General features: G+C 39.4%; 2 protein-coding genes across 6 annotated transcripts in view; one reads left to right on the top strand and one right to left on the bottom strand.

The window, feature by feature from the left end:
• Positions 1 to 16,776, bottom strand: part of TMEM87A (transmembrane protein 87A) — a 63,179-nt gene extending 46,403 nt beyond the window's left edge. Inside the window, exons 1-7 of one of the 4 annotated variants that reach the window (XM_025389703.1) lie at positions 16,447 to 16,776; positions 15,260 to 15,320; positions 11,448 to 11,533; positions 7,672 to 7,785; positions 4,446 to 4,499; positions 4,209 to 4,253; positions 168 to 2,236 (exon numbers count right to left, since the gene is read on the bottom strand). In XM_025389703.1, coding sequence (XP_025245488.1) covers positions 2,195 to 2,236; positions 4,209 to 4,253; positions 4,446 to 4,499; positions 7,672 to 7,785; positions 11,448 to 11,533; positions 15,260 to 15,320; positions 16,447 to 16,590 — 546 coding nt within the window. In that variant the 5' untranslated portion in view covers positions 16,591 to 16,776 and the 3' untranslated portion in view covers positions 168 to 2,194. Of the gene's footprint in view, positions 1 to 167; positions 2,237 to 4,208; positions 4,254 to 4,445; positions 4,500 to 7,671; positions 7,786 to 11,447; positions 11,534 to 15,259; positions 15,321 to 16,446 lie in introns of those variants that run through there. The other 3 variants (XM_025389701.1, XM_025389700.1, XM_025389702.1) reach the window with 3 other exon arrangements.
• GANC (glucosidase alpha, neutral C) overlaps positions 16,415 to 23,805 on the top strand; it is an 88,434-nt gene continuing 81,043 nt past the window's right edge. The window contains exons 1-4 of one of the 2 annotated variants that reach the window (XM_025389686.1): positions 16,415 to 16,636; positions 17,363 to 17,705; positions 19,592 to 19,654; positions 21,590 to 21,698. In XM_025389686.1, coding sequence (XP_025245471.1) covers positions 17,677 to 17,705; positions 19,592 to 19,654; positions 21,590 to 21,698 — 201 coding nt within the window. In that variant the 5' untranslated portion in view covers positions 16,415 to 16,636; positions 17,363 to 17,676. Of the gene's footprint in view, positions 16,637 to 16,849; positions 17,240 to 17,362; positions 17,706 to 19,591; positions 19,655 to 21,589; positions 21,699 to 23,805 lie in introns of those variants that run through there. The other variant, XM_025389688.1, reaches the window with a different exon arrangement.

Below are 23,805 nucleotides of genomic sequence, written 5' to 3' on the forward strand. Positions count from 1 at the left end.
TTGAGACAAGGTATGGCTCTATTGCCTAGAGTGAAGTGGTGTGATCTTGGCTCACTGCAATCTCTGCCTCCCAGGCTCAAGCCATCCTCCCACATCAGTCACCCAAGTAGCTGGGACTACAGGCGCACGTGCCACCTTCTGGCTAATTTTTCCATCATTTTTTGTAGAGACAAGGTTTCACCATATTGCCCAGGCTGGTCTTAAACTCATGAGCTCAAGTGATCCGCCTGCTGTGGCCTTCCAACGTGCTGGGGTTATAGGCGTGAGCCACAGCGCCTGGCTTAACAATAATTTTTTAAATATAATTTACAACAACAAATTATTGCTTAACTAGACAAACTGCATAAAATCTATTTTAAATGACAGCCATTGTTTTTGTGAGGAAAGATGGAAACTCACTGCTATGGTTTAGATATCTGTCCTCCCAAATTTCGTATTGAAATTTGATCCCCAGTGTTGGAGGTGAAATCTAGAAAGAGGTGTTTGGGTCACGGAGCCAATCCCTAATGAATGGCTTGGTGCCACTGTCCTTTCAGTAATGACTTTTCCCTCTATTGCTTCCTTGATTATTAAAAAAGAGTCCACTACGTCCTCTCCTCCTCTTCCCTCTTTCCTTCTTCCTCCCTTGCCATGTGATCTGCACACACAGACTCCCCTTCACCTCCCACCATGTTTCACCCTTCACTAGAAACAGATGCCGGCTCCATGCTTCTTTCATAGCCCACAGAACAGTGAGCCAAATAAACCTCTTTTTTTTTAATAAATTACCCAGCTCCAGGTGTCCTTCCATAGCAACATAAACAAACTAAGACACTCTCACTTTCTTGGGGCCATAAATTGCTACGAAAAAGAGGTTTAAACTGTGCATACATGTGGACCTAGCAATTCTACCTCCAGGAATTTAGCCTACAGATTATAAATGTACATAGAGATACAGCTACACATTATGAACATGACCTTATCCATAATAGGGAAAATTTGGGAACAACCCAAATATTCATCAATTGGGAGTTAATTATTAAAATCATAATAAAATGGAACACTAAGCAGCCATGAAAAGGTGAAGTAGTATTCAATGTACCAATTTGGTAGTAAAAATAAAAAATTATACAACGGTGTCTAATATGATCTTATTTTGGTTAATATGCATGTGCTCTGTGTAATCACACCAAACGCAAACTATTAGAACATAAAATTACAAAGGATTTTTACTTTTAAGTTATAGAATTAAAAACTTATCCCAATATACAATTCTTCAGAGATCAGAAAATAACGACTTAAAAGCAAATGTACTTAAAATATTAATCACAACACTGCATAAAATTCCAAGATAATGAAACTCATAAATGTTCAAGAATAGAGAATTGAACAAATTGCAATGTACTCATACAATAAGACACTACACAAGCATTTAAGTAACAATGTAATACAATATTTACCAAACTGAAGAGATGTCCATGTTATATTGCTAAGCTACAAAAAAAGTCATATAATACATACTATAAGATCCCCTTTTTAAAATAAATATCAACATGCCCATATACAAAAGACTAGGAAAATAAATACATCACTGCATGGTACTATAGATTACTACTTTCTTCTTTTCATTCATTTCGTCTCCATTTTCACAGTGAATATATGCCTACTAGTAAGAGAAAATCCAATGAATATCTTTTTTCTTTTTTTTTTTTTTGAGATGGAATCTCACTGGTCACCCAGACTGGAGTGCAGTAGCGTGATCTCAGCTCACTGCAACCTCCACCTCCCACGTTCAAGTGATTCTCCTGCAGCCTCCCGAGTTGCTTGGATTACAGGTGCCTGCCACCATGACCAACTAATTTTTGTATTTTTATTGAAGACAAAGTTTCACCACATTGGCCAGGCTGGTCTCAAACTCCCAACCTCAAGTGATCTGCCCACCTTGGCCTCCCAAAGTGTTGGCATTATAGGCGTGAGCCACTGCACCCAGTCCTAACGGCTATCTTTTGTTTAAAAAAATTGACAAAGATTGTCATGCCTAACCTACTTTCAGTTAAAATTCTGTATAAATAAAACTGGGGTTTGGGTAGTGAGAATACTTTCAGAATGGCAGAATAAGAAACTCTGAAAATCTACTCATCTATAAAAGCAACAAAAACACTGGCAAAAACTATCAAAATCAACTTTTGGAACTTTGGAAATTAATTAAAGTCTTTCAACAATACAAGAAATGTTTCTTCGAGAAAGGCAACTGAATCTAGGAAAGAAAAGCAAGCTTGAGATGTCTGTGTTCACCCTAATCCCATCCCTCTCTCTCAAGTTCCTTAAAACCAAAGTCGCTGAAACCGTTAACAGCTGAGAAAAACAACAGCTTAGCAGCCACTGGGCAAAGGGGACAGGGGAAGGGAACACAGAGTTTCACTCTGTTGCCTAGGCTGGAGTGCAGTGGTGTGATCTCAGCTCACTGCAGCCTCCACTTTCTGGGTTCAAGTGATTCTCCTGCTTCAGCCTCCCAAGTAGCTGGGATTACAGGTGTGCACCACCATGCCTGCCTAATTTTTGTATTTTTGGCAGAGACAAGTTTCACCATGTTGGTCAGGCTGGTGTCAAACTCCTGGCCTCAAGTGATCTGCTCACGTAGGCCTCCCAAAGGAAACAACAAATTTGGAGGTCCCTAAAAGACTTGATCACCTGAGCTGTCTGGCAAATTGCTGAAAAGCTCCATTCTCAGGGCTTGTCTTTATCTGACCTGACTCAGAGATCACCTAGTGTCAACAGCCCTGTACTCAAAGCATTTGCCAAACACACTGAATAGCAATCCTTCAAGATCACAGCTGCCTGAGGTGACATTACCAACCGGGGCTACTAAGAGGCTGATCGGAAACTTAAAAGGAAAAACTGAAGAATGGGATGTCCACAGGGACTTTGGAAAGCTCCAAAATATTCCTGGAAATCTAGAAGGCCATATGCCCAGGGCTGTGCATAGGTCCAGGAGAGACCTGAGAAGGCCCTAATCACTCGCTGGCTGATCTTAAGGCTCTGTGCAAGCAGGAAGTAAAAGTTAAGACAAAGTGGAAACTGTGAAAGAGGCCAGACACAAGGCCACGTATTATATGATTTCAGTTATATAAAATGTCCAGAAAAGGCAAATACAGAGACAGAAAATAGATTACTGATTGTCAGAGGCTGGGGGCAGGAAAAATGGGGAGTGACTGACAATGAGTATGGGGCTACTTTTGGGGACGATGAACAATTCTGGAACTAGACTTTGAGTGGTGCTTGCACAACTTGAGAATACTAAAAACCACTAAATTATATGCTTTAATATAATAACTTTAACAATAACTTTTAGGCTGGGCGCAGTGGCTCACACCTATAATCCCAGCACTTTGGGAGGCTGAAGTGAGATGATTACTTGAGCTTAGGAGTTCCATACCAGCCTGGGAAACATGGTGAGACCCAATCTCTACAAAAAATTTTTAAAAATTAGCCAGGCATGGCGGTATGTGCCTGTAGTCCCAGTTACTTGGGAGTCTGAGGCAGGAGGATCACTTGAGCCCAGGAGGTCAAGGCAGCAGGGAGCCATGTTCACACCACTGTTCTTCAGCATGGGCAAGAGTGAGAGCTTGTCTCAAAAAACAAAACAAAACAAAACATAACTTCTGTCATATGTATACTATACCTTCATAAGGTTATAAAATTAAAAACTTTAATCAGCCTTATAAAAACCATAATCCAACATTGATAGCTGTCATCCTTCCTCTAAATTTTTAACTGGTGATGTTTTGAGGGATTAGTTATTATGAATTTGAAAATAGTATCCATACAATGCATATTTATGAAAACTTAAGGCATATTTACAGTTTTACACCTTATTTCAATTTTCCAAACTCTCTTTCAATTATATTTTATCACAGATAATTTTAGATGAAGTTTAAGAGTTCTTATTTCTAATAAGTTTCTTCCTGTTTACAGATATGTATCGAGGGATAATTATAAAAGCAGTACAGGTATACAGGAGAAAATATACAGAAAACACAAAGAAGAAACTAAAAATCACTCATGGTTATCATCCAGAGATCCAACCATTTTTAAGATTTTGGTCTACAGCTTCCAGACTTAACTTTCTCTTCAAATGTTAGCATCATATGCGAGAACAATTCAAAAATATATGAATATAAGAAAACTAAAATATGTGTTCAATGCCCCAAATCCCCAAATATACTTACAGTTTTGTCTCCAATAAAGGTAAGGTTTGTTCCATTCTCCTTAGCCTTTAAATATTAAAAAATAATAATAATTAATTCAGAACTTCTTGTTTTTAGCTGCCCAAATTCCTGTAGCCTCTGTCTGAGCCTGCTCCCCAGGTGCAGCACTCCCTCCCTGGAGATGTAGCGAGCATGGGTGTCTCCTGCACCACCAAAGTTTTTACTGCACTCTCAGAAATACATAATGAAAACAATTACCTCCTGTTTTTCTCCTAAAAGAGGCAGTCGATGCATAAAATCTCCAGAAAAGCTCTATAAAAGAAACACAAAACTAAAAAAATTAAAGGTGTATAAATACTAGAAGAAAAGTGTAGCTGAAAATACAAAGAAATGGTTAAAACAAAACACCACACCCTAACTAGTAAATATAATAACACAGCATCAGTAGACAAAACATTTCCAATTAACCACAAACAAGTGAATAAAACCCTGCTGGGAACTAGAAAATAGTATCAAACCAAAACGGCCATTCAATTTTTCTATGAGAATAATAAACATTAGGCCGGGCGCGGTGGCTCAAGCCTGTAATCCCAGCACTTTGGGAGGCCGAGGCGGGTGGATCACAAGGTCAGGAGATCGAGACTATCCTGGCTAACATGGTGAAACCCCGTCTCTACTAAAAATACAAAAACCTAGCCGGGCGCGGTAGCGGGCGCCTGTAGTCCCAGCTACTCGGGAGGCTGAGGCGGGAGAATGGCGTGAACCCGGGGGGCGGAGCTTGCAGTGAGCCGAGATCGCGCCACTGCACTCCAGCCTGGGAGACACAGTGAGACTCCGTCTCAAAAAAAAAAAAAAAAAAGAGAATAATAAACATTTAAGAATGACAAAGTCTTAGATATAGGATGTATACTTAGGATAGAAGAATCTTAGATCACTTCCCCTCATTTTACAGGTGAGTAAAATGTGGCTCAAAACTACAAAGCTTTAGACAAAGAAATAGGATTTAAACCTAATATTCTTTTTTTTTTTTTTTTTGAGACGGAGTCTTGCTCTGTTGCTCAGGCTGGAGCGCAGTAGTACGATCTTGGCTCACTGCAAGCTCCGCCTCCCAGGTTCACGCCATTCTCCTGCCTCAGCCTCCCGAGTAGCTGGGACTACAGGTGCCTGCTACCATGCCCGGCTAATTTTTTTTGTATTTTTAGTAGAGCCGGGGTTTCACCATGTTAGCCAGGATGGTCTCGATCTCTTGACTTTGTGATCCACCTGCCTCGGCCTCCCAAAGTGCTGGGATTACAGGCGTGAACCACCGCGCCCGGCCTAAACCTAATATTCTTGACACTTAGGTCTGCTCTCCCTTCCACCGCACTACATTTCATGCCTGTAAAAAAACTACACTAATTATCTTTCTTACCAATTATCGGTAGATGAGGCATTCTCCTTCCTGAGTAATGAGACTGTGTAATTCAACCTGTTACATTAGACTGGAGGAGGAGAGGAAATCTTACCAATAAGCCAAGACCCTGGAAAGATTATAGCACATCTGAAAGTAGTCAGCCTCAGGCAACCAGAGGCAACAGGCAGCTTTCCATAATCAAATCCAGGAAAGACCAACCAATCCTCCTAGTCTAAGGGATAAATTTGGAAAACCAACAGAAAACATACAACTACACAACATCACATTGTTTCTAGCTTTCTCTACCATTCTTTCACCATCTTAAAGCTATTTTCTTCTCCCTTCAAGATCATAAAACCTAAGTTATAATAAAAGCTGAACTCTTCCTTCAATTACCAATTACTTCATCTGCTCATCAACTATCAATTTTTTTTTTTTTTGAGACCAAGTTTCACTCTTGTTACCCAGGCTGGAGTGCAGTGGCACGATCTCAGCCTTCTGGATTCAAGTGATTCTCCCACCTCAGCCTCCCGAGTAGCTGGGATTACACGCCCGGATAATTTTTTTTGTATTTTTAGTAGAGACAGGGTTTCACCATGTTGGCCAGGTTGGTCTTGAACTCCTGACCTCAGGTGATCCGCCCACCTCAGCCTCTCAAAGTGATGGGATTACAAGCCTGAGCCACCATGTCCAGGCTCAATTACAATTCAATGATTAAATTTGTCTTCTTAATAATAAACTTTACTTCCAGTAATTTAACAGTTCAAGGCAAGCTGCTAAATATTCCAAAACGATTTTTAAATATAGTAAGGACAAGTATAGATGATAATTACTATAACTATTTTTAACACATATAAAACTTTTCTATCAAAAAAATTGGTATTAGATTACTATTTCTAAGACAAAATTTCATATCAGAATCCCACTTACATTACATATATGTAGCGTGAAAAATATATGATTATTCACATCTCCCTCTTTCTACAAAATTAAGGTGTGAAATTGAACTCTAAGACGATGATACCCTTCTGATTTCAGATCTATAGCAGTAAAATTTTAAAGACCTGATTTTTCTAGGAACATATTAACGAGATGAGGAGACCAGAGAATTAAAAATGTGAGGTTTTAAATGTCTATCAACAGATGAATGGAAAAACAAAATGTGGTACATACATACCATAAATCATCATTTAGCCTTAAAAAGGAATGAAATTCTGATAATGCTACAACATGGATGAACCTTAAAAACATTATGCTAAGTGAAAGAAGTCAGACAAAAAAAAAAAAACACAAAAGTTGTATGATTCTATTTATATGAGGTATCTAGAATAGTCAAATTCATGGAAAGTAGAAGAGTGGTTACTGTGGACTTGGGGTTGGAGGGTGGGGAATTTTTGTTTAATAGGTATGCTGTTTTAGTTTGGGATGATAAAAGTACTAGACATGGGGCTCAGCCCAGTGGCTCACAACTGTAATCCCAGCATTTCAGGAGGCTAAGGTGGGTAGATCACTTGAGGTCAAGAGTTCAAGACCAGCCTGGCTAACATGGTGAAATCCTGTCTCTACTGAAAATACAAAAAGAATTAGCCAGGTGTAATGGTGTGAACCTATAGCCCTAGCCACTTGGGAGGCTGAGGCGAAAGAATTGCTTGGACCCTGGACGGAGGTGGAGACTGCAGTGAGCCAAGATTGCGCCACTGCACTCCAGCCTGGGGGACAGAGCGAGACTCTGCCTTGGGAAAAAAAAAAAAGTACTGGAGATATGGAGATGGGTTGATGGCTGCACAGCAATGTGAATATACTTAATGCCACTGTATTATACACTTAGAAATGGTTAAAATGGTAAATTTTATGTAGTGTATATTTTACCACATAAAAAAAAATGGGGGTTTGCTTTTTACACACAAAGGAAAATACAATCTCTCTTTGATGAGTTGAGTATGTAAGTGGCTTACTATGTACCTATCAGAACATGCTTCCACTTACTTCTACCAAAAGAAATACTTGAGGAGTGGGAGAGGATACAGCCAAAAATACAGACATTCCATTTTTTACCTATTCTATTTACCTCCAACCACTTGCAAAGATTACCTGTGTTTTAAAGAGTTCACTGCAGTTTTGGAACAATTTTGATGACGTTTGATATCTCCCAGACAAGCCTCTTTTTTCCTTAAGTTTTTCCAAATACATCTCTACTTCTTCTGCCTGAAAAAAGAGATAATACAGAGTAGTTAATTCACCTTTCAAAAAATAAGATACTAAGAGCACAACAAATAGTTCACCTGTAGTACAAATATAATTTTGAGTTTGCTATTTTAAAAATGAACAGCATCAGATAAAGGCTCCATATGAAAGTATCTAAGAATCGAACACTATTAGACTCAAGGGCATAATTCTAGTCTTGGCTCACAAGGCATAGTTCTACTAACAATTCTGAGTAGACTGGGAAACTGCCAAAGTGTAGAGGGTTTTGTTACATTAAAATATACTTAAAAGAGTTTACTTGACCAAATTAACATCATCAACAAAAAGATATTCATGCTCATAAACTAAGATAGAGCACAAAATTGCTGCAAGCACAAAAGAAGGACAATCTTTTTAAAAAAATGCAAATAGGGAGATAGAAACAGAATGGAAAAGGTCTGAACAATTCAACTCAGAACTCTATATATATACCTTTTAAAAAATTTTTACTTTAGGTTCAGGTAGACACATGCAACTTTGTTACACAGGTAATCTCAACTCACAGGGGATTGTTTCACAGATTATTTCATCACCCAGGTACCGCCTAGTATTCAAGAGTTATTTTTTCTGATCCTCTCCCTCCACCCTGAAGTAGGCCCAGTATCTGTCATTCCCCTCTTTGTGACCATGTGTTCTCATCATTCAGCTCCATCTTATAAGTGAAAACGTGATATTTCGCTTTCTGTTCCTGTGTTAGGTTGCTAAGGATAATGGCCTCCAGCTCCTTCTGCGTTCTCACAAAGGAAATGATCTCTCATTCTTGTTTATGGCTGCATATGTACTGCATTCTTTTTTATGGCTGCATATGTACATTTTATTTATCCAGTTTACCATTGATGAGCATTTAGGTTGATTCCATGTCTTTGCTATCGTGAATAGTGTTGCAGTGAACATACGTGTGCATGTGTCTTTACGGCAGAATGATTTATATTACTTTGTATATATAACTAGTAATGGGACTGCTGGGTCAAATGGTAATTCTGTTTTTATCTCTTTGAGGAACTGCCACACTGCTTTCCACAGTGGCTGAACTAATTTACACTCCCACTAACAATGTATATGCATTCCTTTTCCTCCACAACCTTGCCAGCATATATTATCCTTCGACTTTTTAATAATAGCCATTCTGATGTGAGATGGTATCTCATTGTGATTTTGATTTGCATTTCTCTAATAATCAGTGACACAGAGCTGTTTTTTTCATATGCTTGTTAGCTGTATGTATGTCTTCTTTTGAAAAGTGTCTGTTCATGTCCTTTACCCGCTTTTCTATGGGGTTGTTTTTTGCATATAAATTTGTTTAACTTCCTTATAGAGGCTGGATATTAAATCTTTGTTGGATGCATAGTTTATAAATATTTTTTCCCATTCTGTAGGTTGTCTGTTTACTTTGTTGATAGTTTCTTTTGCTGTGCAGAGGCTCTTAAGTTTAATTAAATCCCATTTGTCAATTTTTGCTCTTGTTGCAATTGCTTTTGGCATCATCATGAAATCTTTGCCACTTACCATGTCCAGAATGGTATTGCCTAGGTTGTCTTCCAGGGTTTTTATAGTTTTGGTTTTACATTTAAGTTTTTAATCTATCTTGAGTTGATTTTTGAATATGGTGTGAGCAAGGGCTCCAGTTTCAATCTTCTGCATATGGCCAGCACGCTAATGCAACACTATTTACTAAATAGGGAGTCCTTTCCCCATTGCTTGTTTTTGTCAGCTTTGTTAAATGTCAGATGGTTGTAGGTGTGCGGCCTTATTTCTGGGCTCTCTTTTCTGTTCCCCTGGTCTTTGTGTCTGTTTTGGTTACTGTAGCCCTGTAGCATAGTTTGAAGTCAGGTAATGTGATGCTTCCAGCTTTGTTCTTTGAGCAATATATTTTCAGTGCTCAAGTATTCCGGATTATGGCAATTCTCAAAAGTGTGGTCGCTGAACCCTTTCACAAAGTCTAGATGGTCAAAACTATTTTCATGGCCAGGCATGGTGGTTCACACCTATAATCCCAGCACTTTGGGAGGCTGAGGCAGGTGGTTCACCTGAGGTCAGGAGTTCAAGACCAGCCTGGCCAACATTTTTACTAAAAATACAAAAATTAGCCAGGTGTGGTGGCAGACACCTGTAATCCCAGCCACTTGGGAGGCTGAGGCCAGAGAATCACTTAAACCGGGAGGCAGAGATTGTGGTGAGTCGAGATCACGCCACTGCACTCCAGCCTGGGCGACAGAGTGAGACTTCGTCTCAAAAAAAAAAAAAAAAAAATAGTATGCTATTTGACTCACAATGATACTACGAAAGCAACAGTGGGGAAAACTGCTGCCCCTTATCAGGAACTAAGGCAATGGCACTTAATTGTACTAGCAATCATATTCTTCACAGTCACAAACTGGCAGTTCTTAAAAATGCCAGTTTTATGTAAGAATATCCTTGATAAAACAGTAAAAATTATTAATGTTATTAAATCTGGACATTTTGAGTACCTGACTTTTTAAATAATCTAGGTGACAAAATGGAAGTATGCAAAATACAATAAATTATTGTCCTGAGATAAAGCACTCTGCAACTGCTTTGACTTGTGAGTTAAACTAATCATTTTTTTCATGAAACACATTTACTTGAAAGAATGACTGAAAAACTACCATTACTCAGATGTGGTTATTTGAGAGATATTTCTCTGGAAATAGGCAATGGAGGCTGTCACCTCAAGGAAGACAACTGACAGTATTCACTGCCAAATAAAATTTGAGATTTCAAGCAAAAACTGGAATTGTGAAGAACCTGTATCTGCTACACTGAATTTAACTCCTTCCAAAACTTAAGAACCTACTGATGAGATGAAGAGGGCAGGGGATAGTTACAAACAATGTAAGTTTTAGCTAAATGTGAAATGAGTTAATATTTAGAAAATGTATATAATTCAGTCAACTACTATTTTCTAAATGACCAATAAATGATGCTATAAGATCACACACAGGTGAAAGATACATTCATAGCAGTGGATTTTTTTTTATCAGAGTACAAAAAAAGTTCACTAATATTTCAGATTCCACATTGCAACTAACCTTTAAAAACTTCCACTTGAGTTTTCATACAGAATCAAAAAAGAATATCCTCAGTTATCTGAAAAGGCCATTAAAATACCATTCCTTTTCCCAACTATATATCTGTATGAGGTCATTATTTTCTACATGTACTTAAATCAAATTATTGCAACAGGCTGAGTGAAGAAGGGAATATAAGAATCCAGTGATCTTGTTATGCCAGATAGTAAACAAATTTTAAAAAATACGAAACAATAGTACTCTTTTATGTAGTTTTCTTGGAAAAACAGTTATTTATATTAACATGTAATAAGTTTATTACTGCTACTTTAAAATTAATAAATATTTCTATATTTTCTGTTGTAATTTCTAATAGCATAAAGGCTTTCTGGAGTCTGCAATAATTTTTACAAATATAAAAGTTCTGAAACTAAAAAGTTTGAGAATTGATGGTCTGCAAATTGGGAAGCATGTGTTCTAGTTTCAGCTCTCCTCCTCCATAGCTACATGATACTCTTTCCTCCATGAAATCAAGAGACTGGAACCAGATAATCACTAAGGTCCAAGAAAAGTCTATAATTTTACGTTCATTACCTTGAAGTTGTAGATTTCATTGTAACAATCAGCACTTTTCAGATACCAGGTTATATTCAAAGACAGGTCACAAGGTTCTCCATCAACTATAAAAGAAAAAATCTTTGTTAACAAAAGATAATTCCCCAAAAAAGCATTTTTCCTAAACTGTTAACCTGCATCCTATTTATTTCCTACCCTAAACTGAGATACTCAAAGACTATCCTTTCTCCAAACATAAGGTATTGAAATAATATAGCAAAAAAAGCTGGATATTAAGATAAAAGTATTGTTGTTCATAGAAAAATAGCAGGTAGGCAGTTTTTAACCTCTTGAAACTGTGGATCTATTTTTATGCCATAAAGTCCTAACTTCTAGATCTCTATTGGGAAAAACCTGGGAGTGATAAAGCAGTCCTAAATTAAAGCCAGTCTTCTATTATTTAAGTATTTCTTGAGCGGGCTAGGTGCAGTAGCTCACACCTATAACCCCAGAAGTTTGGGAGGCCAAGGCAGGGGGATCACTTGAGCCCAGGAGTTCAAGACCACCTTAGGCAACATAGTGAGAACTCATCTCTACAAAAAATGTTTAAAAAGCTAGGCGTAGTAGTACTTGCTTGTAGCCCCAGCTACTCAGGTGAGGGAGGCAGGAGGATCACTTGAGCCCAGGAAGTCCAGTCTGCAGTGAGCCATGATGGTACCACTGCACTCTAGCCTGGGTGACAGAGCGAGACTCTGTCTCGAAAAACATAAATAAATAAAAATGGCACACTGTTAGGCCAAAAAGGGAAATGAATGGAAACAAATTATTAAGACCCTTCAAAAGGCTAGTTGAGACAAGGAATAACAAAATTAGGAATGCATGTCACAGGGCAATATTCGTAACTGTTAAATGGTGTTAAATGATGATATACATAATAGTGGATAATAGTTCCACTGAGAGCATAATTCATATCTTGGACCTTGAAAGATATCAAGATAGAACAGAAAGAGCAATGAACGAAAAGCAAACATGGCTGTGGAAGGTAGAAATAGCAAAAGCAAAGATAAGCGTATCAGATTTTTTTTTCAAAGCCTACCTTAAAAGAGGCCTCAAGGAAGCTCATGTTATCATGGAAGCCTCATAAAACTCATTAAACACAGTTTGAAACACAGTATTCTAATGAATCAAAACATTATTCTGAAGACTTGGGAGGGTAAATCTGACTATATGACTGATTAGCTAGAGGAAGTCAGTATTCGCTTTTATCTCTGATTCTAGCTGTGAAAGGAAAAATACACTAAAGACTCCCTACTTCATATAAATGTGACAAAAATAAACATGACTGCATTTAGGAATCTACTTTTGGTTCATAATAAAAGATGTAACCTAATTATAAGCTTCCTTTTTTTCTTTCTTTTAAACTGTTTTCTCAAACTAATTTTTAAATGACCAACACATTTTCAAAGGACTCTACTAGAATGTTCAAAAATCTAACCCGTTGGATAGAATTTATGGAAATGGTAAAAAGCAATCAGGCTATGAACTATTCAAAAGAATCCATACAGAGATAAAATTAACTAGTAAAAAGCCACTAAGAACACATCCCCCAAACAGGAGACTTGTAAGGAAATTTGGCAGCAAAAATACTGCTGTTTATGTTAAAAGACAACATTTAGAACCTTAAATGAAAGGTTTTAAGAGACAATAAAAATGGTTCCAGCTATTCCATGGAAAGCTATATACCATTCCCCAAAAAGTACAAAATCAAAGACAACTGGTAAATATGAGAAAGCACAGGAATAACTAAGAAAAAGATAATGTAAATGTTAAAGTGTCTCAGGCCGGGCATGGTAGCTCATACCTGTAATCCCAGAACTTTGGGAGGCCAAGGCAGGCAGATAACTTGAGGTCACGAGTTCAAGACCAGCCTGGCCAATATGGTGAAACCCCATCTCTATTAAAAATATAAAAATTAGCCGGCATGGTGGCACACGCCTATAGTCCCAGGTACTCGGGAGGCTGGGGCAGGAGAATCGCTTGAACCCGGGAAGCAGAGGTTACAGTGAGCAGAGATCGCGCCATTGCATTCCATCCTGGGCGTCACAGTGAAACTCCGTCTCAAAAAACAACAACAAAAAATAAAGTGCCTGAAATCCTCCAAAAACAATGAAATATAAACACTTCAAAATATGTAGTTGGGGCCAGGCATAGAGACTCATGCCTGTAATCCCAGTTACTCGGGAGGCCGAGGCAGGAGAATCACTTGAACCTGGGAGGCAGAGGTTGCAGCGAGCCAAGATCACGCCACTGCACTCCAGTCTGGGTGACAGAGCGAGACACTATTTAAAAAAAAAAAAAAAAAAAAAAATGCAGTTGGTTTAACTTGGCAAAACACCACTAGATCAAACTACAAGTGAAAAAAAGACTGGACCTAATAAAAGAATAGAACAGCAAACAGGCTGTCAGACTATTCCAAAAGACAAGGGTTATTAGGTTACCTAGTAAACCAATCTCACAAGGCCAGTGTCAGAGTAGATTTGATCTAAATCAAATGTAAGTCATTGGTCAGGAGACTGATTATATATTCATGGACATAGCATATACCCTTCAGAGAAATTCTACCTGCTGCTTTCACTCCCGCTAGAATGTAAGCTCGATGAGGGAAGAACATTTTTCTATCACTTCCCCGCAGTCTATGCAATAAGTAATAGTTACTTATTAAACAACTGAAAAGAATAAAATCATCCAACTATGACTTACAATTTTGCACTTTCGTGAAGACAGTATGCATAGAATCACACATCTATCATCAGGATTTTTATCCCTCATCTAGAAATAAAGCTGCCCACAATCAATTATTCGCTAAATTAAAGCCAGTTTCAGAACTAAAAGGAACCTTTATTTAACACACAATGGGATACTTTAGATTCAGACACAGTCATTTTTCCACTAGACAAACTAGTTTTGTTCTACATTGTCCCTATTTCTTGATCATATCTGAGCTTCCTCTTCCAAGGCAGTAAAATACTCCTTTTGTAAATAAAAGATCTACTTAATATATTCCTTCACAGCCAATGGCCTGACAAACCTAGGTCATGTTTTCAGTAAACATTTAACAAGCACACAAGAGTAAAACCTCTTTAATCTACACAAAACAGATTAAAACAACCATGCAGGGAATCAACCCCAACATAATCACAGTCATGCACTATGTAACATTTCAGTAAATGAAAGACTACATATACAAAGGGGGTCCCACTGTAATATCGTATTTGTACTCTACTTTCCTATGTTGAGATATACAAAAACTTACCATTGTGTCACAACCACCTATAGTATTCAGACAATAACATGTTATACAGGCTTATAGCCTAGGAGCAATAGGCTGTTCCATACAGACTAGGCGTGTAGTGCCATCCAGTTTTAAGTATGCCATCCAGTTTTAAGTATACTCTATGATGTTTGCATAATGACAAAATCACCTGAGGATGCTTTTCTCAGAACATATCAACTGTAAATGTAATTCGACTGAGATGTGACTGACTATTCAACGTAGTATATACAACGTAGTATATATAGCACATATATTAATATATACATTATATGTTAATATATAATGTATACATAGTGTATACACGCAATGTAAACGCCAAAAAAACAAAAGAAGAAAATAAAGTTCACACGAGTACTTTGAAGATGATTCAGTCAAAGGACCTTAGTAATCCTAAAAATATTTATACCTAAATAATGCCAGACTATTAGATTTCAGAACTTTAAAAATAGGTAATTTAAAACATTACCTATGAATTTTTAAAATTCAAATTAAAACTTCATGGAATTCAAAAACTCACACTTCAGGAAGATAGTGGTATTTCTGAAGAGGATCTTTCCAAAACTAAAATAATTTTTCCCCTGAAAAGATAAAGCAAAGATAATTAGCCTCAGATGGCTTCAATTACCAAAGCATCATATAACTATCTAAGGCTGCTAGAAATTCCAACTTAACTTAAAATCTTTATGGAATGTACCCCTTAATCAGTTCATTCCCTTTACTCACCAATCACTGCTCAGAATAACCAATCATTTTTTCAAATGAACTATTCTGTGTGCAGATAACCAGAGTTTTATTTTCAAATCTAAAGACTTAAGTATTAACCACTTTAGTAACAAGCAAACACCTAACTGAACACCTGAAAATCTTCACCATTGAACAAAAGGTATAATGTTTGCCATACACAAAAGTCCAAATAAGATTTGGACATTACAATCAGTGAGCAGTGCAGAATGAAACAAAAAGGCCAACATAGGTTTAACGGGGCTAATGCTTTTCAGCACTTCCTCCCTGCATCTGGTTTTTGTCTGCTCACAGGACTATACCTGTTACTGAAATAAGGTTTAAAATGGGTAAGGGGCAGAAAGGGTCAACCCATGTAGTTAATTATCCAAATGAAAGATTAGCCTTACCACATTAAATTTTAAGTACTATTTCTTCCATTTTAACCACTCTCATGTTAAAACACATTTTAAAAATCTCTATACTTTCTAGTTACACAGTAAAGCTTAGAATAGCCATTTCAAAGTTGAAGCGAAGTCGAACCATCTCGTAAGCAGGATTACTCAGGGACCAAGAAGTGCAGAGGAAAAAAAAAGAAAGAAAGAAATGAAGACTCTATTTACATATCTTTCTTATCCAACCCGGGGGCACTGGATTCTGTGAAACATAATCTGAAACATAAACAACTCTCCGTTTGTACATCAAGTTTACATCTCAAGTCAGGCACTGAAAGTTCTGTTTTTCTGATGAGAAGCCGCTCCACCACTCCTGTCTGTTGCTGAAGTGGCCCTGACATTCCCGCTAGCCTAATCAGTGCGCGGCTTTCCCCTTCAGGGGGAGGTGGGTCCCAGTTGGCCAGCCACACAGACCATCCCGGCAACCCCACCCCTTTTGAAGAGACTTTTGCGGAACCTTCATGGACCCCTTGGGCCGCCGTAGCCCCACCTCTTGCTCCTCTAGGTTCAGACGCTAGTGAATACTCACCGACGGTATTGGAATGTGCCACTTGGACCGGTCGGCAGCAGCTACGGGTGCCGGTCCCACACTGAAAAGCGACAGTGGTGACGGCTGAGCTCCCAGAAGCAGAACAACGACAGGTAACACCTGAAGCCACGCAGCCGCCGCCATCTTCACAGCCGTGGAGTGCCTACCGAAAGCATTTCACCCTCTTCCGGTTCGTCCCGCCTTCTTCCGGCTCTCCTCTGGGGGCGGGATTATCCGGGTCCTGGAACCGTCGCGGGGCTTGTTTGCTGTGCGACGTAGCGGCCCCTCCCTCAGACAGTCATCGTTGCGCCTTGAGACTTTGGACCTACTGCGCAAGCGTCACTCTGTTGGAACCTGGTCAACTGGGTTAGGGAGATCGCTGCATGCCAACCCGGCCTGAGTCTTTTCTCTCTCCCAGCCCTTAAAGGTTTTGGGACCAGGCAGGCACCCTGTGCAGGATTTGGCTCTTTACTTCTCCCGCTCGCCCCAGCCCCTCATACCTTATAAGTCAGTGTCAGACATTGGGGCCAGAAAGTCTGGAAAAGCCCTAAGTCTGGCTGCCCAATTGGCGTCTACTAGTGAGTTCTCTGGTTTGGGTGGTATTTAAGCACAGACTGGAATTCGGCGGTGGTGGAGTACACGCGATTCCTAGACTGGGTAGTGTAACAACCTTCAAAGGCCCCTTCTAGCCCTGAAGAGTACGATGCTGCAGTAGAATCTGGCCGGAGACCTAAGCTCCAGCAAAGACCCGGCCGGCACTTCCCACTCTTAACCGAAAACGGAGACAGAGAGGGTCAGTTTTCAAAATCTGTGGCGTGACCCCTCCACTGAGGTAGATCTGCAGATGCTTCGGTCCCAGTCGGGGAGGCCGTCTCGGCATTTTCCGGTTCACACGCTCTTGATTTTTACCCTCTAGGACTCATTGCGTACACGCCCTCACCGCCGCCCAGTTTCGGTTCCTAACAAAAGCATGTTCCTCCTCAGCCACCCATAATCAAGACACATTTGCCAAATAAATCATTGTAGAAACGCTAGTTTGGGCCTGAAAAATTCCAGGAGCAAGAGTCAAGATTTGTCACTCCATGAGGATCTGGAGGGAACTCCCTTTCCAGAAACTTGACGGTGAAGTGCTGGTTGTAATTTTAGAAAGACATCCAATCGTCCTTTTTAAAAGATCGCCCAGGGCCCTTGTCCTGAGAGCTGGGAGCTGGTCGGAGTGACAGAGAAGCCATGGAAGCAGCTGAGAAAGAGGAAATAAGGTAAAGGCCAAGTGCTTCTGTGGCGAGTGACCCCAGGGTCCCTAGAAACAGGGAATAGTACCTGAAAGTTCCTGAAAACATTTTGGCTTTGAAGATTTCATTGATTTTTTTTAATTGCGCTTCTTATTTGCGTATTTGGTATTTGCTCATCTTTATCTTTTCTCTCAATTCACGGGGAGTTAGTTGATATTAATAGCATCTTGTAAAATACTTTCAGGATGGTTAAATAGGCCGGGTGCAGTGGCTTAAGCAGGTAATCCCACAGCACTTTGGGAGGCCAAGGCGGGAGGATCGCTTGAGTCCAGGAGTTCGAGACCCCCTCCCCGCCCCCTTGGAGTCCCAGCTACTTGGGAGACCAGTGGGGGGATGGATTTGGAGGCTACAGTGAGCTGTGATCTTGCCACTGCTTGGGCAACAAAGTGAGACCCTGTCTCCAAAAAAAGGGATGGTTAAATAACATTGACAGTGGAAAAGTTGCAATCAGGACTGTAACACATGAATTTCAGGCATGTTGCTTTCCAAGTTCAACTATAACCACTCCCTTCCTATGTCATCCCAGAGTTAATTCTTCAAAGCTATAAAAAGGAAACAAAAGATTCTCCAATCTTTGTACACTTGATTAAAATAAACTGGGCCGGGTCGCTCATGCCTGTAATCCCAGCACTTTGGGAGGCCTGTAGGTGGGCAGATTGCTTGAACCCAGGAGTTCAAGACCAGCCTGGGCAACATGGTGAATCCCTGTCTCTACAAAAAATTTTAAAGTTAGCCAGACATGGTGATGTGGGCCTGTAGTCTCAGCTACTCAAGAGGCTGCGGCAGGAGGATAGCTTGAGCCCAGGAGGCGGTGGTTGCAGCGAGCCAAGATCATGCCACTTCGCCCCAACCAAGGCAGCAGAGCGAGATCCTGTCTCAAAAAAATTTTTTTAATAAATTACAATAAACAGACAAAGACTGAGTTCAGTGGAGGACAAACAGTTTTTTAGTATGGCCGAGTATATATGCCTGGGCTTGTTTTCATAATATTTGGACATTTGTGTTCAGTCATAGCTTTCTACGTAATCATGGACATGCTGACTACAGATGCATTCAGCCACACCGGTGCATGAAAGCCAGTGTTATTTTTTCTTCTCATTATAATCTGTAGTTGTTTTAATCAGATGGAGGCTAGTTTAAATACATATACTCAAACTGCAGTATACACATATATCTCATTCATGTTTTATTCCAGAGAGAGCTCTTCTGAAAACTTGGTTTTAAAAAACATGGCCCCTAGATTGTCACCTCATCTTAAAAAGCAAGAAATTCCCCTTCTATGTCTGTTCTGTTCTTATTCTAGCACCTTGCACCTCTATTAAAGCATTTGTCAGCTTGTATTGTGATTGTTGGTAAAACCCTTACTGACAGCTTGAACACAGTCCGTATCTTCCTCAGAGCCCAGCACGCAGGAAGAATGTTCTGAAAATATTTTGTTGAATAAATCTGTGGGTGGGTTATGGTTGTTAGTTTGTCTGGTTTGTTGGTTTTGGTTTGTTCGTTTTGGGATGCTGTTTTGGTTTTGCTCCTTCAGATTTTACTTTTGCAGTCATAACCTTCAGTCATTATTTCCAAAGAATATGTCCTCTTAAGTGACAGTGATCTTTTCCCATTACTTTCGGAGTAATCCCAGAACCTGATCTTTTGTTGTTTACCTCAGAGCATTTGCAAAAGGCTATTGTTCTGCAGCATAATGTGCTATTATGTTATACTATGGCCGTGACACAATTTTGCATTGCAGAATAGACTCCAAAGGTTTATTTTGCATGTTCATACTGTAGTTAGAGAAGGTACAAAAATTGGACTCACAAGCCCTGTGTAAAATAAATTTCTCAAAATGTCTTTTTATTTAGCGTTGAAGATGAAGCTGTGGATAAAAACATTTTCAGAGACTGCAACAAGATCGCATTTTACAGGTAAGGAAGGTAAATATAGTAACTAGATCAAAACATTTCTTGACAGTAATTTCAAAATTGATACTTGTTAAATTTTTGAGAACTGTTAGACTTTCCAAGGAAAGGATAATTTAATAATTAAGGAAATCGCCAGACAGGAGACTCACTTTAACTTTATACATTTACTCCTGAAGTATTTAAATTTTTCAGTAAACAGCTATTCTATTTTAAAAGCAAAATATTTTTAAACTAGTTTTTAAATTTTGATGCTTTGAATAGATACACTTTTACATGGTTCAAAAATAATATAAAGAGGTATACATTGAAAAATGTTACTTTCACTCCTGTCCCATTCTACCCATTCCTCATCTTGTCCCAAATAACCAAATTTCATCATTTCTTATTTATCCTTCTAGTATTTCTTTTTGTAAATACATGTATTTTTATATTAGTCGCTTTCTCTTTTGTTATCACCCCTTTCTTATACCAAATAGGTTTTTTTTTCCTGTTTTATAGTTTGTTCTGAGGAGGAATTCATGTGAGTGCATGGAGATTGCTTCCCCTTTTTACAGCTGCATGATATTCCATGGAGTAGATATACTATTAATATAATGTATTCAGTCTGTCTCTTATTGCTAGACCCTTGGGTTGCTTTTAATCTTTTGCTAAATTAGCACTACCACAATGAAGAACTATACATACGTCATTTTCTACGCATGCATGTGTATTTATAGGATACATTTCTAGGAGTAGGATTACTGGGTCAAAGAGTAGAGGCATTTGAAATGTGTTAAGTATTGCCAAATTTCCCTCCATAGGAATTATACCATTTGTACTCCTACCACCATTATATAAGATTGCCTGGTCGGGCGAGGTGGCTCACACCTGTAATCCCAGCACTTTGGGAGGCCAAGGCAGGCAGATCACCTGAGGTCGGGAGTTCGAGACCAGCCTGACCAACATGGAGAAACCCCGTCTCTACTAAAAATACAAAATTAGCCAGACATGGTGGCGCATACCTCAAAAAATAAATAAATAAAATAAAATGAAGATTTTAAAGGCATATTTTTTGTAGCTCTGGAGAAACAGGCAATCTTTTTTTTTTTTCTTTGAGACGGAGTTTCACTCTTGTTGCCCAGGCTGGAGTGCAGTGGCACAATCACTGCCCACTGCAACCTCCACCACCTGGGTTCAAGTGATTCTCCTGCCTCAGCCTCCCGAGTAGCTGGGATTACAGACATGCGCCACCACGCCTGGCTAATTTTTTGTATTTTTAGTAGAGAGGGGGTTTCACCATGTTGGTCAGGCTGGTCTTGAACTCCTGACCTCAGATGATCCACCCACCTCAGCCTCCCAAAGTACTGGGATTATAGGCATGAGCCACCACGCCCGGCTGAATCTTCATTTTAAAAAAAAGTCTTTATGTGATCTTGAAACTGAAATTATCAAAAATTGTATTATACAGTATAGATTTCTAACGTATTCACTCTCTGTTCAATAGGAAGAAAAGCGTATTATTTTAATTCTGAACAGGTATCTAGAGGGAAGTCTACAGTGAATGCCTGGTAACCTTGTTAAACGACTAGATTCTATTGAATTTCCACTAGAAATTATTTAGTTACTATTAAAGTCCATTTTATGGAAAGAGGGAGGGAAATTAACAAGCTCACAAATGTCATCTATGAAAATTATCCCACCATCTCAAGAAAGGAGACAAGATGTCATCCTTTGAGCAGCATTATATTAATCAATTTTATTAGTGTTCTTACTAATACTCATTAGCACTCTAATAATAAAGTTCTTGATTAGCACTTTATTATAGTACTAATGCTGTTTGTGCCCTGAAATTCCCTGAATATCATAGTGAATTTTAATGACTTCCACATGATAATATAGTCTGTTGGATACTGGCAATCACAAATAATTATCAAGCATCTGCATACTCCTTATCTATAGGCGTCAGAAACAGTGGCTTTCCAAGAAGTCCGCCTATCAGGCATTACTGGACTCAGTCACAACAGATGAAGACAGCACCAGGTTCCAAATCATCAATGAAGCAAGTAAGGTGAGATGGAAGTATTTTCTACAGAGAATAATTTATTTCTGTATTTATTGGGGCTGAAGTAAATTTCCACAAAAGCCAATTAAAGCTATGTAGCTTCAAAAATAAACCTCATTAGAAAAGGAATATTGGCCTTTTAGTGATTAGTGGCTCATGCCTGTAATCCCAGCATTCTGGGAGGCAGAGGCGGGCAGATTGCTTGAGCCCAGGAGTTCAAGACCAGCCTGGGTAACATGGTGAAAACCCATCTCTACAAAAAGTACAAAAAATTAGCCAGGCACAGTCGTGCATGCCTATAGTCCCAGCTACTCAGGAGGCTGAGATGGGAGGATCTCTTGAGCCTGGGAGGTAGAGGCTGCAGTGAGCCATGAGAGTGCTGCTGCACTTCAGCCTGGGTGACACAGCGAGACCCTCCCTCAAAAAAGAAAGAAAAAATGAATGTCATCTTTTCATATCTATAGTAATAATATTGTAATAGTTATATTAGTATCAGTATGTGGATTGCCTGTATATCAGATGTTTTCCTAAATGTCTTACAAATGTTATTTCCTTTTTATTAGTCTTCATAACACATCTAAGAGGTACATTATATTTTCCCAGTTTTCAGATAAGGAAAATGAAGTCTAGAAAATCCCTTGCCCAGAGTCTCACATTTAGTAACCAAAATTTTCTCCTACATCTGTCAGACGCTATCACCCATGTGCTTTCTAACACTATTACACAATGCCCAGTTGCATGTGTAGCCTGAGCAAGGTACAAATTTAGGGTATGTCCAAATCTCAAAATGCAGGTGGGCCAGGGGGAACAGGGGACAGGCAAAAGGACTATGCAGTTGAAAACCCAAGTAACAAGTGTTCCCTTACCTGAGCTGCTTCACTAGAGGTTACCATAGTGTTTGCCTAGTGAGAGGGTTAGGGAAGTATATCTTAAGTGCTTTCTCTCACCCATGAAGTTGTCATGTTACTTTAGATGGGCCAGTCATAGAGGAAGCACTATGGACTGTGCTAGGACGTGTGACTGTTCACTACTACCTGATGCCCTCAACCTGACCCTCACTTTCAGATCCGCCCTGCATTCTAAAGGCATCCTAGGTTTCTAAGTCCTCTGAGACCTATCTGACTTAACTGGTAATTCATATCACTGAAAGACAGTTAAGGCCATTAGGTGTGGGTCCCCTAACTGCTTGGATAATAACTGCACCAGCTCACTAACAAGTCCTGGTTCTGGGAAGCTGATGTTCATGGCAAAGCTGTGAACCATGTGACTACCGTAGTTCCTGCCCTGCAGCGCTCTGCTGACGTTAGTGGGTTCTCCATAATAACTGTAAGGCCTTTAATTTAGAAATGGGTCCAAACTTTATTCCCAAACAGAAAGAACAATTGTACAGTGAGGAAAACTACCTTCATTATGGAGTTTTAGAGATTTTAGTCATATGGAGTCTTCTTTCATAACCTTCTTGCCCAAATTCAAAATATGAGCTAGAATCATATCAATAGTTCTGTGTTCTCTATCCCCATACCCTGTCCTCAACTTCCACAACATAGTTGTTATGGCAGTACTTGTAGCCCATCTCTCTTAGCTGCACAGATGGGGCAGTTAGCCTTTCTCCAAAACCTAGTGTTAATTCTTTTTTTTTTTTTTTTTTTTTTTTTTTTTTTTTCTGAGACGGAGTCTCGCTCTGTCGCCCAGGCTGGAGTGCAGTGGCCGGATCTCAGCTCACTGCAAGCTCCGCCTCCCGGGTTCATGCCATTCTCCTGCCTCAGCCTCCCGAGTAGCTGGGACTACAGGCGCCCGCCACCTCGCCCGGCTAGTTTTTTGTATTTTTTAGTAGAGACGGGGTTTCACCGTGCTAGCCAGGATGGTCTCGATCTCCTGACCTCGTGATCCACCCGTCTCGGCCTCCCAAAGTGCTGGGATTACAGGCTTGAGCCACCGCGCCCGGCCCCTAGTGTTAATTCTTACACCACCCATCTTTCTGGAGTAATTTTCCTCCTTGCCTAGTATCTTTGATACATTCGAGTTCTCAGCTTGTGGAACCCCCAAAGCCATAGGTCCTCTAATGCTGATTCAGGTCTCCCTTTATGTTCTTATTTATACATGTTGTTTATAT

The sequence above is a fragment of the Theropithecus gelada genome, chromosome 7a (genome assembly GCF_003255815.1).
Source record: "Theropithecus gelada isolate Dixy chromosome 7a, Tgel_1.0, whole genome shotgun sequence".
In the NCBI taxonomy this organism is placed as follows: Eukaryota; Metazoa; Chordata; class Mammalia; order Primates; family Cercopithecidae; genus Theropithecus; species Theropithecus gelada.